The 14,488-nt window shown below is 46.0% G+C and overlaps 1 protein-coding gene across 1 annotated transcript in view; it reads left to right on the top strand.

The window, feature by feature from the left end:
• Positions 1 to 14,488, top strand: part of LOC124624081 — a 38,039-nt gene that overhangs the window by 13,174 nt on the left and 10,377 nt on the right. The window contains exon 3 of the mRNA XM_047149084.1: positions 4,098 to 4,153. Coding sequence (XP_047005040.1) covers positions 4,098 to 4,153 — 56 coding nt within the window. The remainder of the gene's footprint in view (positions 1 to 4,097; positions 4,154 to 14,488) is intronic.

The raw sequence follows: 14,488 nt of genomic DNA, 5'->3' as shown, positions 1-14,488 counted from the left end.
GGCTGTGCTTTTGTCGTTGGGATGATAAGTTTCAATACCAGCTTCTCGACCAGTGCACAATTTTTACCGCAGAGCTTTTTGCCCTCTATCAGGCTGTTCACTACGTCCGGAGGCACCAGCTCACTCGCTGTGTGATCTGCTCTGACTCCCTCAGTGCCCTTCAGAGTCTGGATGATCCAGATCCAGTCCACCCCATCATTAGATGGATCCAGGACAGCCTCCATTTGTTCCCAGATGGGGGAGCCTAAGTAATGTTTGTGTGGGTTCCTGGCCATGTTGGTGTGCCTGGGAATGATGCTGCTAAGGCTGCAGTCCACCTCGGTCGGCCCACCTCTTACTCTGTTCCCTCGCAAGATATTCATAGTTTTCTCTATCAGTGTATCACGTCACTTTGACATGACCATTGGTGCTCCCTTCATGGGAACAAACTCGGAGAAGTCAAACCTCTCCCAACAGCCTGGTCGACTTCCTCCCGACCATATTGCCATGAGGAAGTAATGTTAGCTCGGTTGCGAATAGGGCACTGCCACTTTAGTCACTGCCATTTGTTGAATGGCGACCCTGCACCCAGCTGTCCTTTCTGTAGCCAGCTATTAAGTCGGACGTTTCCTGATCCACTGCCCTTATTTTAACCATTTATGTCTCAGGGTCGAGCTGCTGCCCGTTTTGCGGACATTTTAGCAGATGATGTGCGAGCTGTGGCTTGGGTTTAAAGTTTTTTAAGAAGCAGTAATATGACAAGAGATTTGATTTCTACCTGGTGACTCTGGTGTCTTCTGTAACATCTCGACATTTTAGATTTGTTTTTTCTTCCTTTCTGTATTGGACCTCAAAACGGTTTTTTACCCTTGCAGTCCCAGCATTCTATGGTTCTATACTGCGCGCTTATAACCTTAGATTTTTTGTGCCCTGAAACCCCAAAAAAGCCATCTCAAGTAGAGACTAAAGCTGGCCACATTGCAGCCACCCATCGTACACAGTGATTCCTGGAATCTCCCTCAGTGGACTCTTATGCTGATCTCATGGCCATTGTTGAATATTTTGCAGTAACTGTCATCCTGATTTCCTGACTTTGCAAGGTGTAGTGGAACAAAACTACTTATCCTTCCATACACAAACCTGGAATCGTACTTTGTTCCATTTAGTGATTGGGAGTTGCACAGCAGTTACACATTGTTTAGAGACGTAGCCCCTGGACCTAAAAAAAATCCCCTATCAAATGCTTACACATTCAGCAACAGCAGCATAACACACATCCTCAAATTTTTCAATTGTGTTTAGTGGAAAGGGATGTTCCCTCTGAATGGCAGGAGGGTATTATTATTCCTATCCTGAAACTGGGGAGAAGCTCTCAAAAGTTGACTAATTATCAACCAGCCTCTTTAATGAACAAGCTGTGTTAATTATTTGAAAGAGTGGTCAACTGCTGATTGTGTTGGTGCCTGGAAGCCAGATGATGTTTATCACAATGTCGAAGTGGTTTTCAGGCTTTCTTTTCCACCACATACTACCAGTTGACTCATATGGAAACTGCAGTGTGCAATGCTTTTCTGCTTTGCCAGCACCTGATAACTATGTTCTGTGATATGAAAAAGTTGAGAAATACCACCTGGCACTGCCACATCCTGTCTACACTGCATGAGTGGAGCTTTTGGGTCTGCTTACTCATTTTTATCCAGAATTTCCTATCCCTTTGATTGATCTGGGTCTGGATAGATTCAATCCTCAGCAACCAAATAGTACAAGAAATTGGGAGTTCCTTGGAGATCATTTCTGAGTGTGACACTCATTGCCATTGCAATCAATGGTATCAGGACTGTAGTGAGACACACATTTTCAACATTAATATATGTGGACAAACTGTGCCTGTATTAGAGCTTTACTTAATTATGCACTGAAGAGTTCCAACTGTAGGGTGCCATATAGAAAGTATGTTATAATATGTTATTAGGTCGTGAATAGTGGATATTGGTTTTCTTCCTCAGAAATTTATGTCCTGCACATTTGTCAACTCAGGACTGTGTGTCTGTGCCTGCAACTCCATACTGGTAACAAGTTACGTGAAGTTCTTGAAACTTTCAAATTTTTTAGATCTTTTGGCAAAAGTTAAAATGGTTACTGCATGTAAGCCCACTCAAGTCAACTTCTATGAGGAAACTTTAAACCCTCAGTTTTCTTAACAATACCTCATGGGGTGCAGGCTTCAGTTCTTCAGCAGTTCTACAAAGCTTTTATTTTATCCCACATGGACTAATGAAATGTTTCCTATGGGTTGGCAGCACAATCAGTACTTTGCTTTTTAGACATTGCCCACTATTGATGTGATGTGTGATTGGCAGCTGGAGGCTTCTATGAGCCTCACAGGCAGCCTCATGAAGGACGCTGGTGTCTCACCACAGAGACGCTGGTATCTCACCACTCTTGACAAGTATGTGGTTACAGTCTGTCTGATGCCTATCCATCTATTAATTTATCCTGTTTTGCAACTGATATGTCACTGTTTACGAATTTCTGAGTCTGGGGTATGGGAGACTGTGCAAAGACCTCAAACAACCCCTTCTTGGCTGTGTAGTGAGTTTCCTTTTGGTATCTTTTGTTATGTGTACCCTGTACTATGATTCAGGTGGACCTCTTCCATGCCCCTAAGGAAAATACTGACAATCTGTTCTTGGACACTTACTCCATTTGTTTCTCCATGACTACCCCAATTCAACAAGCATCTACACTGAAAGCCAATGACAGGGTTGATTATGCTTTTACTGAAACAAGAGGACATGAGGTATTCTGTCCTGAGTGCATGCAGTGTGTATGCTGCAGAGTTGGTTGTCATACCACAGACTCTACAATACATTAAAACTCTCACAAGGGACTACCTGGTTTGCAGCCCAACCATTGAGCTGCTTAAAAGGCATATCTGAGTAGTACCCCAAAAGCATTTTGTTCTCTAACACCAAATATCTTTTATTTGACCTCCACAGCTGTGAATTGCTGTAACATTTGTCTGGACACTGAACCCTGTAGGCAGTCCAGGAAATGAACTTACCTTTCAAATTAACTAAAGAAGCAACCACATGAGAAAAACTTGAGACTCAGAATACCAGGCACAGACCTTAGATTGCAACAGTGGCACCCAGTTTTGAAAACATGGGATGTGAAATGGCCAACTACCACAACCTGCGATTAGTTGAGGGCAATCAAAGGGACCACCAAGATGTGGCATACTTCTACCCAAGCAACTTGGAATGATGCTGTCATACTGTGCTGACTATGTATCAGCCATACCAGACTTACCCATGAGCTTATTTTACATCAAGAGGGCTCCTCCCAATACAGCTGTGCATACCTCATGATACCCATATTTTCAGTGTGGTCTGCTGGCTGATATGAGACAAGCCATGAACCTGTCTACCTTCTTGCCCCAAGATACTTGTGGGTGATGATACAGCAGCTAATACTCATGCATTTCCTGAGGGGTAAGCAGATATTGTAACAAAATGTGATGCATCTAAACATTAGGTGTCAAGGTTCGATGTGGGGAGTACCCCCTGCTACAGTGTATGCCCAAAGTGGCTTAAAGCTACTTTCTTCCACTGCTGCAGTGTATGTTCCATGTGGATTGAAGCTACTTTCTTTCTGCCTTGTCATGCATTTTAAATTTTTATGTACATATTTTATTTATTGAACAACTTAACCCAAAGCTATCTGGTTCCATACAGTTTCCATTTTCTCACAACAGTTCAAATGTACTGATCATGACCATTCTTGGTCTATCCTTCAGTGGCTGGCTACAATTTTAGCTGCTTGGGTTTCCTCACTTCTGACCATCTGACAATCTACCCAAATTTTCAGCTGCAGTGAAGTCAGACTCCTGAGCAGACAGTTCTCTTGTTTTGCATTATGTGAATTTCCAGTGAAGCAAGGGACTGATGACTAGTATGTTTACTCTCTTTAAACACACAATAATCAGTCATAACTCAGCTTTCCATCTGTGTACTTCATCATACTTTCTATAACTCCCTGGTAATGTGCACACTTTACAAACTTACGACAATCTTATTTTTAATTGCATAGCATAACAAGAATTCTATTTGTTGTAGGCGCAGCATTATTGCATGGATAAACACTTGGAGTATGACAGAGACCTGCCTACGTTGTAAGTATCTATCTTATTTTTCTGTATGAAGGAGTGATGTGTTTATAATCTGGTCTGTGTAAAAGGTGGTGCAGCAAGTGTAAATTTTTCATCTGCCATTGCAGTTATTGTTTTCAATGAGATTGTTTCGTTAATCATTTTACACAATGACATATGTGCAGATTCTTTATATCCAGATTTCATAGCTTGAAGTAACTTAACAAGTCTGCTTACGTAGACCCCACACATTGTATGTTTAAATACTGTCAGCAGAAGTGTAGAGCTACTTCTATTACTTCCATTTATTTGTCTGCACATTAAAATCCATATTCTGAGATATAAAACTGCTTTTTGGCAGTTTCATTTATATGTTGACTATCAAATATTTCCTATAATCTTAATTCTTATGCAAAATTAAGAATTTCATAATAGTATTTTAAGATCTCCACATGTTTCATCTTGTGGCAGGGCGGTAACAGATTATATTTTTGTCATTCAGAATTAAGAGGTGATAAGTGAATGGGAGTCCCTGTAACCTCACTAATATATAGGGAACAGTCTCCTCCTGTAATTTACAATGTTAAATTTATTTTTCGTTGTATCATTACATGGTTTGATTCTGATTTCCATCTTTCATGGCAATCTTCACTGGCATGTGGCTTTCGGATGTTGCTACACTGTGTGATCAAATGTATCTGGACACCCTCACAAACATAAGTTTTTCATATTAGATGCATTGTGCTGCCACTTACTGCCATGTACTCCATATCAGTGACCTCAGTAGTCATTAGAAATCGTGAGAGCAGAATGGGGTACTCCACGTAACTCATGGAATTCAAACATGGTCAGGTGTTTGGGTGTCACTTGGGTCATACATCTGTAAATGAAATTTCCACACTCCCAAACATCCCTAGGTCCACTGTTTCCGGTGTGATAGTGAAGTGGAAACGTAAAGAGACATGCACAGCACAAAAGCATACAGGCAGACCTCATCTGTTGACTAACAATCCGCCAACAGTTGAAGAGGCTCATAATGTGTAATAGGCAGACATCTATCCAGACTCACACACATGAATTCCAAGCTGCATCAGGATCCACTGCAAGTACTATGACAGTTGGGCAGGAGGTGAGAAAACTTGAATATCATAGTAGATGGCTGCTCATAAGCCACACGTGTAAGGAGCATTAACATTGGACGATAGAACAGTGGAGAAATGTTGTGTGGAGTGACAAATCACGGTACACACTGCAGCGATCCGATGGCAGGGTGTGGGTATGGCAAATAGGCAGGGGGTGGGTATGGCAAATGCCTGGTGAAGATCTGCCAGCATGTTGTAGTGCCAACAGTAAAATTCGGAGGCGGTAATGTTATGGTGTGGTTGTTTTTTTCATGTAGGGGCTTGCACCCCTTGTTGTTTTGTGTGGAACTATCACAGTACAGGCCTACAGTGATGTTTTAAGCAACTTCTTGCTTCCCACTGTTGAAGACCAATTTGGGGATGGCGATTGCATCTTTGAACACAATAAAGCAACTGTTCATAATGGTGGAGTAGTTACATAACATCCCTGTAATGGACTGTCCTGCACAGAGTCCTGACCTGAATCCTATAGAACACCTCTGGGATGTTTTGGAACGCAAACTTCGTGCCGGGCCTCACTGACAGACATTGATACCTCTGAGTGCAGCACTCTGCGAAGAACGGGCTGCCATTCCCCAAGAAACCTTCCTCCCCCTGCGGGTCCGGGGTAAGAATAGGCCCGAGGTATTCCTGCCTGTCGTAAGAGGCGACTAAAAGGAGTTTCAACCGTTTCGGCCTTCCATGTGATGGTCCCCCTTGGGGTGTGACCTCCATTTTTCAAAATTCTACAGAAGTACGAGCCTTTTGGGGAAGGACGCCTTACGTGGTGTACCACTGGTCCTCAGTGCACTAAGACCTTGGCACTCAGCATTGTACCGGCGTTGTAACCATACCCACTATTCCTCAAATTGGGCCTAAACGCCTGATGGGTTGTACAGGTTACGCCCATAGTGCGTCCCCATCTGCGCCTACGATCATGATGGACTTTCCATGGCACCAGAAATCCAGCACGGTAGCCAGCCCGTTGTGGTGGGGTCGTCATGTACCCTCTAGGTTGTAGCCCCCTGACAACACAGGGATCGTACTGCCGATACCTAAGCTGCACCCTCCCCACGTCGGCCAAGGAGTAGATGCCCGTCTCCTTGGGGCATCAGGACTCCCGGCAACGGTCATCCTGCCACGTGGCCCTTGCTGAGGCTGGGTGGCGCCCGTGGGGAGAGCCCCTGGTCGGAGTGGGTGGTATCCGGGCGGACGTTTCGCAGATGAAACGTCAACACGTATCAGGTCGCTCTGCGGCCGAGTCTTTCAAAAGGAAAGGTACTGTCTCTGGTTCTGGTTCTCCTGCCCTTTTCCCCTTGGCCACTCCCTGGGAGGAAGGACAGGCCCGCCGGCTTGGGGCGAAGTACTTCCCCCGCTATTTGGTATGTTCTCGAACCGATGGGGGGATGTTCGCCACCTCCAAGCCCATGTTCTTTGTTCAGCACATTGGGAACATCTTCGGGGAAATCGAGGCTCTCAGCAAGATGCGTTCGGGGTCCGTTCTTATCAAGACCACCTCCGCCACACAGTCGGCGGCGCTCCAGGCGTGTGACCGCCTAGGGGACATCCCAGTGTCCATTGTCCCGCATCTGGCACTGAATAGGACGCAGGGGGTTATTTTTCATCGGGACCTCCTGCTGCAATCTGATGAGGAGCTCAGGGCCAACCTGGAGCGCCGAGGCGTGCATTTCGTCCGGCGAGTCCAGCGCAGCCCCAAAGAGCGTCGCATCGACACCGGGGCCTTTATCCTCGCCTTCGAGGGGGACGTTCTCCCGGAGAAGGTAAAGGTGATGTGCTACCGGTGCGACGTGCGACCTTACGTCCCGTCTCCTATGCGCTGTTTTCGGTGTTTGTGCTTTGGGCACATGTCGTCACGGTGTGAGGCTGAGCCCCTTTGTGGCGACTGTGGACGTCCTCTTCGTGAGGAACATACATGCACCCCACCACTTCGGTGCGTTAATTGCCCTGGCATCCACTCGCCTAGATCCTCAGACTGGCCCGCATATCAGAAGGAGAAGAAGATACAAGAACTCAAAACTTTGGATCGTCTCTCTTATTCTGAGACCGGGAAGAAGTATGACCGCCTCCATCCCGTGCCGTTGACCACTTCGTTTGCCTCAGTTGTGTCCACTCCTTCCGCAGTATCCTCACCCCTATCCTGTCCCCCCTCCGCCTCCCCCCCCATCCGGGGTCTCTGCCTCCGCCTCCCAAATCCCTCCCTTCCAAATCCTCCTCTCCCGTGGCCCCCGCCCCCTCTGCCGCAGGGGCCACCTTCCTCCTCCTCCTCCTCCTCCTCCTCCTCCTCCTCCTCCTCCTCCTCCTCCTCCTCCCCCCCCCCCCCCCCCTCCATAGGGGAAACATTCCGGACCCCAGCTTCCGAGGTCCGGCATTCCAAAATGGATCCCGCGCGTGAGGACCTTCTTCGGGTCCAGCCCACCATCCCTGTGCCTCCTCGGACTTCCAAGAAGGCCTCCAAGAAGAAGTCTCTATCCCCCTCTCCACCCCGGCGCATTTCATCTGACGCTCCATCCGTGAGTCGCTGCTCCCGGCCGTCCTCAGTTTCGCCGGGACGCTCTGCTGCCAGGCGCTCAGCTGGCCTCTTGTTGGCAAACGATGCTGCCCCTCCTACACAACCAGGGACAGCGGCCACAGCTGGCAACGACTTGATGGAACAGGATCCGCCTCCCGCCGATTGTTCCCTCGAAACCTGGCCCTCCGCGGCTGTCGAGGTGACCAGCTATTCCCCCGTCTCGTTCCCCCTCTTTTTTGACTAGCGATGGCCTTGTTACATTGTAACATAAGAGGTATTCGATCTAATCGGGAGGAATTACAACTGCTCCTCCGCCTGCACTGTCCGCTCGTCCTTGGTCTCCAGGAAACCAAGTTGCGCCCGACTGACCGTATTGCCTTTCCCCACTATACCTCGGAGCGGTATGACCTCACCCTTGTGGACGGTATCCCAGCTCATGGTGGGGTCATGTTGCTCGTTCGGGACGATGTCTATTACCATCCCATCCCATTGACCACCCCACTCCAAGCAATAGCTGTCCGTCTTACTCTTTCTGCTTTTACCTTTTCAGTTTGTACCATCTACACTCCCTCGTCATCCGCTGTTAGTCGGGCTGACATGATGCACCTGATTGTTCAGCTTCCCCCGCCGTTTTTATTGTTTGGCGACTTCAATGCTCATCATCCCTTTTGGGGCTCTCCTGCATCCTGTCAAAGAGGCTCACTCTTGGCAGATGTCTTCAACCATCTCAGTCTTGTCTGTCTCAATACTGGCGCCCCGACTTTCCTCTCGGACTCTACTCATACCTACTCCCACTTGGACCTCTCGATCTGTTCTACCACTCTTGCCCGTCGGTTCGAGTGGTATGTCCTTTCTGACACCTATTCGAGCGACCACTTCCCCTGTGTCGTTCGTCTCCTGCACCATGCCCCTCCCCACGTCCTTCGAGCTGGAACATACCGAAAGCTGACTGGGGACTCTACTCCTCCCTGGCGACCTTTCCGGACCACAATTTTCTCAGTTGTGACAGTCAGGTCGAATACCTCACAGCTGTTGTTATCAATGCTGCCGAACGTTCCATTCCTCGTACTACCTCTTCTTCACGTCGCGTTTCTGTCCCCTGGTGGAACGAGGCTTGTAGAGACGCTATCCGTGCTCGACGACATGCTTTACGCACCTTTCGCCGCCATCCTACGTTGGCGAATTTTATTGGATACAAACGACTCCGAGCGCAATGCCGTAGAGTCATCAAAGACAGCAAAAGGGCTTGTTGGGCCTCTTTCACCAGCTCCTTTAACAGTTTTACTCCCTCTTCTGTCGTATGGGGTGGCCTGCGCCAGCTGTCGGGCATTAAGGCCCACTCCTCGGTACCTGGCCTGACCTCAGGTAATGAGGTCCTTGTTGATCCTGTGGCTGTCTCCAACGCCTTCGGCTGGTTTTTCGCGGAGGTTTCAGGCTCCGCCAATTACCACCCTGCCTTCCTTCCCAGGAAAGAGGCAGAAGAGGCTCGGCGACCTTCCTTCCACTCGCTGAATCTGGAAACTTATAATGCCCCCTTTACTATGTGGGAACTCGAACGTGCGCTTGCACTGTCCCGGTCCTCTGCTCCGGGGCCAGATGCCATTCACATTCAGATGCTGGCACACCTTTCTCCGGCGGGCAAAGCTTCCTTCTTCGTACCTACAATCGCGTCTGGACCGAAGGTCAGGTCCCCATGCGTTGGCGTGACGCCGTCGTTGTTCCTATACCCAAACCTGGGAAGGATAGACACCTTCCTTCTAGTTACCGCCCCATTTCTCTTACAAGCTGTGTCTGTAAGGTGATGGAGCACATGGTTCATGCTCGGTTAGTCTGGATTCTTGAATCTCGACGGCTACTTACCAATGTCCAATGCGGCTTTCGTCACCGCCGCTCCACTGTTGACCACCTTGTGACCTTGTCGACATTCGTCATGAACAACTTTTTGCGAAGGCGCCAAACGGTAGCCGTGTTCTTCGATTTGGAGAAGGCTTATGATACCTGTTGGAGAGGAGGTATCCTCCGCACTATGCACAGGTGGGGCCTACGTGGTCGCCTGCCCCTTTTTATTGATTCCTTTTTAACGGATCGAAAGTTTAGGGTATGTGTGGGTTCCATATTGTCAGACATCTTCCTCCAGGAGAACGGAGTGCCTCAGGGCTCCATCTTGAGCGTAGCCCTTTTTGCCATAGCGATCAATCCAATTATGGATTGCATTCCACCTACTGTCTCAGGCTCTCTCTTTGTCGATGACTTCGCGATCTACTGCAATGCCCAGAGAACATGCCTCCTGGAGCGCTGCCTTCAGCGTTGTCTAGACAGCCTATACTCGTGGAGTGTGGCAAATGGCTTCCGGTTCTCTGAAGAGAAGACTGTTTGTATCAACTTTTGGCGATATAAAGTGTTGCTTCCGCCATCCTTACATCTCGGTCCCGTTGTTCTCCCATTTGTGGAAACAACTAAGTTTCTAGGGCTCACGTTGGACAGGAAACTGTGTTGGTCTCCGCATGTCTCTTATTTGGCGGCCCGTTGTACACGTTCCCTTAATGTCCTCAGAGTTCTTAGTGGTTCATCTTGGGGAGCGGATCGCACTGTCCTGCTTCGCTTGTATCGGTCCATAGTCCAATCGAAGCTGGATTATGGGAGCTTCGTCTACTCGTCTACTAGTCTGCTCGGCCATCCCTCTTACGCCGTCAGAGAGGGTGAGAGCCCGACACCACCTTGGCTCCAGGCTCCGGTTCATATTTATCTCGACCTCAGCTCACTCCCGAAGGAGGGTACTCCAGCTGCAGTGTATTGCTCACGGTTTGTTGAACTTCGTGCTCGACTTGCCGGTCACACCTTTATTTACACCGATGGCTCCAAAACTGATGATGGTGTCGGCTGTGCCTTTGTCGTCGGGGCTGCCACCTTTAAATACCGGCTCCTCAACCAATGTGCCAGCTTTACGGCCGAGCTTTTTGCTCTGCATCAGGCCGTACAGTATGCCCGCCGCCACTGCCATTCATCGTATGTACTCTGCTCTGACTCACTCAGTGCTCTTCAGAGCCTTGGAGCTCCCTACCCGGTCCATCCCTTGGTTCAACGGATACAGCAGTCCCTCCATTCTTTCACTGATAATGGTTCTCCTGTCCGCTTCCTGTGGGTTCCCGGACATGTAGGAGTGCCTGGGAATGAGGCTGCGGATGCTGCAGCCAAGCCTGCAGTCCTCCTGCCTCGGCCAGCCTCCCATTGTGTCCCGTCATCTGACGTTCGTGGGGATGTTTGTAAGAGGCTTGTGTCGTTGTGGTGGGATGCTTGGTCATCCCTCCAAGGAAACAAGCTCCGTGCAGTAAAACCGCTCCCAACTGCTTGGACAACCTCCTCCCGACCATCTCGGCGAGACGAGGTCCTGCTGACCCAGTTGCAGATTGGGCATTGCCGGTTTAGCCACCGCTACCTGCTCTCCGGTGACCCAGCCCCGCAGTGCCCTTGTGGTCAGGCATTAACAGTGCGCCATGTTTTATTGTTGTGTCCCCGTTTTAGTCAATCTCGTGTTGTCCTGTCCCTGCCATCTACTTTACAGGCTATTTTAGCTGATGACGCTCGAGCAGCTGCTCGGGTTCTGCATTTTATAACTTTGACTGGCTTGTCCGACGACATCTAACTATTTTACTTATTTTATCTGCATCTTTATCAAACCTTTCTGGTGTCCCCCCCCCCCCCCCCCCCTCCGCTTGAGTTTTACTAGATGCCATGTGCTCTAGTAACTGTGACTGGGTGCTAATGACCTCAGTAGTTGAGCGCCCTTAAACCCCACCAAAAAAAAAAAAAAAAAACCCTTCCAGCACATGATTAAACGTATGCCTGCTGGAGTGGATGTTGTCACCAAGGCTAAGGGTGGGCCAACACCATATTGAATTCCAGCATTATCGGTGGAGGGCACCACAAACTAGTCATTTTCAGCCAGTGTCTGGGTACTTTCGATCACATAGTGTATTTATATAACTTTGTTTTGCTCTCTTTAAAAGGAGTGAAAGTTTAATGTGGTAGGATTAATTGCTCCTCCTTATATCAAGTGCAGTTAAAAATATATTGCGGTTTCTGTGAAACATCAGCATAAAACTACATTATTGCAGATATCATTTGTCCTTTCAAGTCAGTGACAGTTTGCAGAATATTTCACGGCTGTTAAGTTGCATCAAATAAGTTTGAATAACAGTAAATCATAGTAGTAGTAAAGAAAATTGCTCACTGCTTTTGAGAAAAACTTAATCTCGTGTACAAAATATATAAGAATATGGCAGACTGACTGTCACTCATAATTTTAAATGATGTCCATTACTTGATGTATCTTCTTAAAACAAACTTGTTATTAAACATTTGTTTTTTGGGTCATGTGGGTAGCAAAAAATCATCTTGAAATCTTGCTTTAACCATAAATTAAACAGCATTAACGTGTATAGATATCCTTACAGCCTCTTTTTCGTGTGATGAACAAATTCACCTTATACCTGATACCAATACTGCAGTTTTCGATTGGTTACAGAAGTGTATGAAGAGTTGAATGATGACTGGCTCTTCATGGAAGCGTGCTTTTTTCTTACCCATTATGCAAAAAGTTAATTTGCTTGAAGACAAGCAATTATTGGTCATCGGTTGTGCATAATCGAGGACAGTTGAATCTGTTTTTCTGAATTTTCACTAATTACACCATGCTCTGTGTTTTTCCTAGCTGGCAATGTTGAAATTTCCGTTCAGTAAAACACAATCTCGAAGAGGAGTGTTTTGCTCACATAGTGTAGTCTGTTTGTGTTTGTTATGGGCAGCCAAAAATTGAGATTTTTCTCAATGTTTTGCACCAGCCGAAGTTGTAGTCAATAAAGTTGAGTCAGTTTACATAGGAATAATTACTTCTTAATGTTTATCTTGAAACTGGTGCCAGTTTTAAATTATGTAACTGCCTACAACATACTTATTGCTCTCCCATTTTACATTCAGAATGTTTCTTTTTTGTGGGGAAATGTTAGAGCTACACAGTTGGCATAGAATTCTGGACATTATTTTGCCATAAATTCCAAAGAAATTTTGAAGTAGTAGCAGGGTAGAAGATAATGATTCTTGCTAAATTCAAATGCCAAAGATGCTTGATCTTGTGGACACCATTGTTTGGACAGAAATACTCCTCCTTCATATGCACCACCTTCAAATCTAGTTCAGAACGAATAGTTTGAATTCATTTTCTGGCTGTAGAAGGCAGAACTGTAGAGCTTACTAGTCTTGAAATAATGCTCTATTTTATTTGGTGCTTCAAACTGCCTGGTTTTAATAACTCTTTAAGCTGTACCAGTTGATACTGATTGACACAGCAACCTGCGAATACTCAGGAGAGAGTCCAAACCATCCAGCACCATCTTCTGCTTCAGTCAGTGAGAAGTATTCATTGTGATACATGCTAGTGTGCACTCAAATCAGGTAAAGGGCAAGTTGATGTAGCAAACAAGGAGACCTACATGGTACTCCTAGGCCCAGTGAACCTTTGCTGGCAGTGTTGCCAGTAAGTAAACTGGCTGGGGGTTATGGCTGATTGTGGCTGGTTAAATAAAAAAATCTAACATTGTTTCACTACTTTGTCACAGATGAAATGGACTACACCAGGCTAGATGTAAGACTTACGCTTTTGAATTGCTTAGGTTTTTATTCCTGATGGTGAATTCATCAGCTAGCACAGTAGCCATATAGCAGCAGCAGTAACAGTATTTTTTCATAGGTTATTTTACAGTAATTTTACAAAATGTTGTAGGACACTTCGTTTTACAGAAATGTAAAATTATAGTACAACATGATTAGTTACCACTATCAGGAGCCATTTAAGATCAGTTGCCGTATAGAGGCCACCTTTAAACTGTCATGCAAGTTTCCCAATGTAATTTACCCACCTTTCATTAGGTCAAAATCTTGGGTGCTTCTTATGTCTTGCTACCTGCATTTCATTTTTATGGTACCGTAATTATATCTTCTTGATTGTTCCCTGGTACATTTTTCTTGTCCTGCCTCTCATAGTAATTCCTAACATTTCGTTACTGACCAACCCTCAGTTTTTGATTTAGAAAACCATGTTACACTGCCACAAGACACACAGATTCCAAACATGCTTTTCATGCATATTAGAAGCTACATTTTTAAATCTGCATTTAGTTTCTATAATGTTGTTTAGATGACATTTTTTTCCCTTGTCTGCCAAGTTGCCCTCTTAAACTGTACTATGTAAAAAAAATCTACTACACTGGTTCTATAACTTGTTAATTTTTGCTATTTTCCTTTTGATATATTGTTTGTACATTATTTTAGTTAATTATGTTCTGATTTCCAGGCCTCCTTTAAATTGAACTGTTTTTCCTTTGTTGCTGTATTTGTCTCCACTAGATGCAAATGCCATATTTTATGTACTATAATGTTATGGACTAAGAGATGCACCTTAATTTTAAGCAATTTTTTAGGAAAATATTTTTACCATTTATTAGAGTGCAAAGCCAGAATAAAAAAATTAGTTTGCAAAACCAAACTGATGTCACACTTCTTGAAAAATTCAAGAATGTCTTCTCTCACTCTAGACCATGACTGTTTTATTTAGTGACACTTGTTTGATGGTAGGTCTTTTTAAATTTCCCTTCAGCTTGCATTCATGTTCAGTTTCATCCATCATCCATTTGTTCCATTCTTCTCATATAC

This window comes from Schistocerca americana, chromosome 1 (assembly GCF_021461395.2).
Source record: "Schistocerca americana isolate TAMUIC-IGC-003095 chromosome 1, iqSchAmer2.1, whole genome shotgun sequence".
NCBI lineage: Eukaryota > Metazoa > Arthropoda > Insecta > Orthoptera > Acrididae > Schistocerca > Schistocerca americana.
The sequence above is the reverse complement of the archived record's forward strand: the minus strand, read 5'-3'. Positions and strand labels throughout refer to the sequence as shown.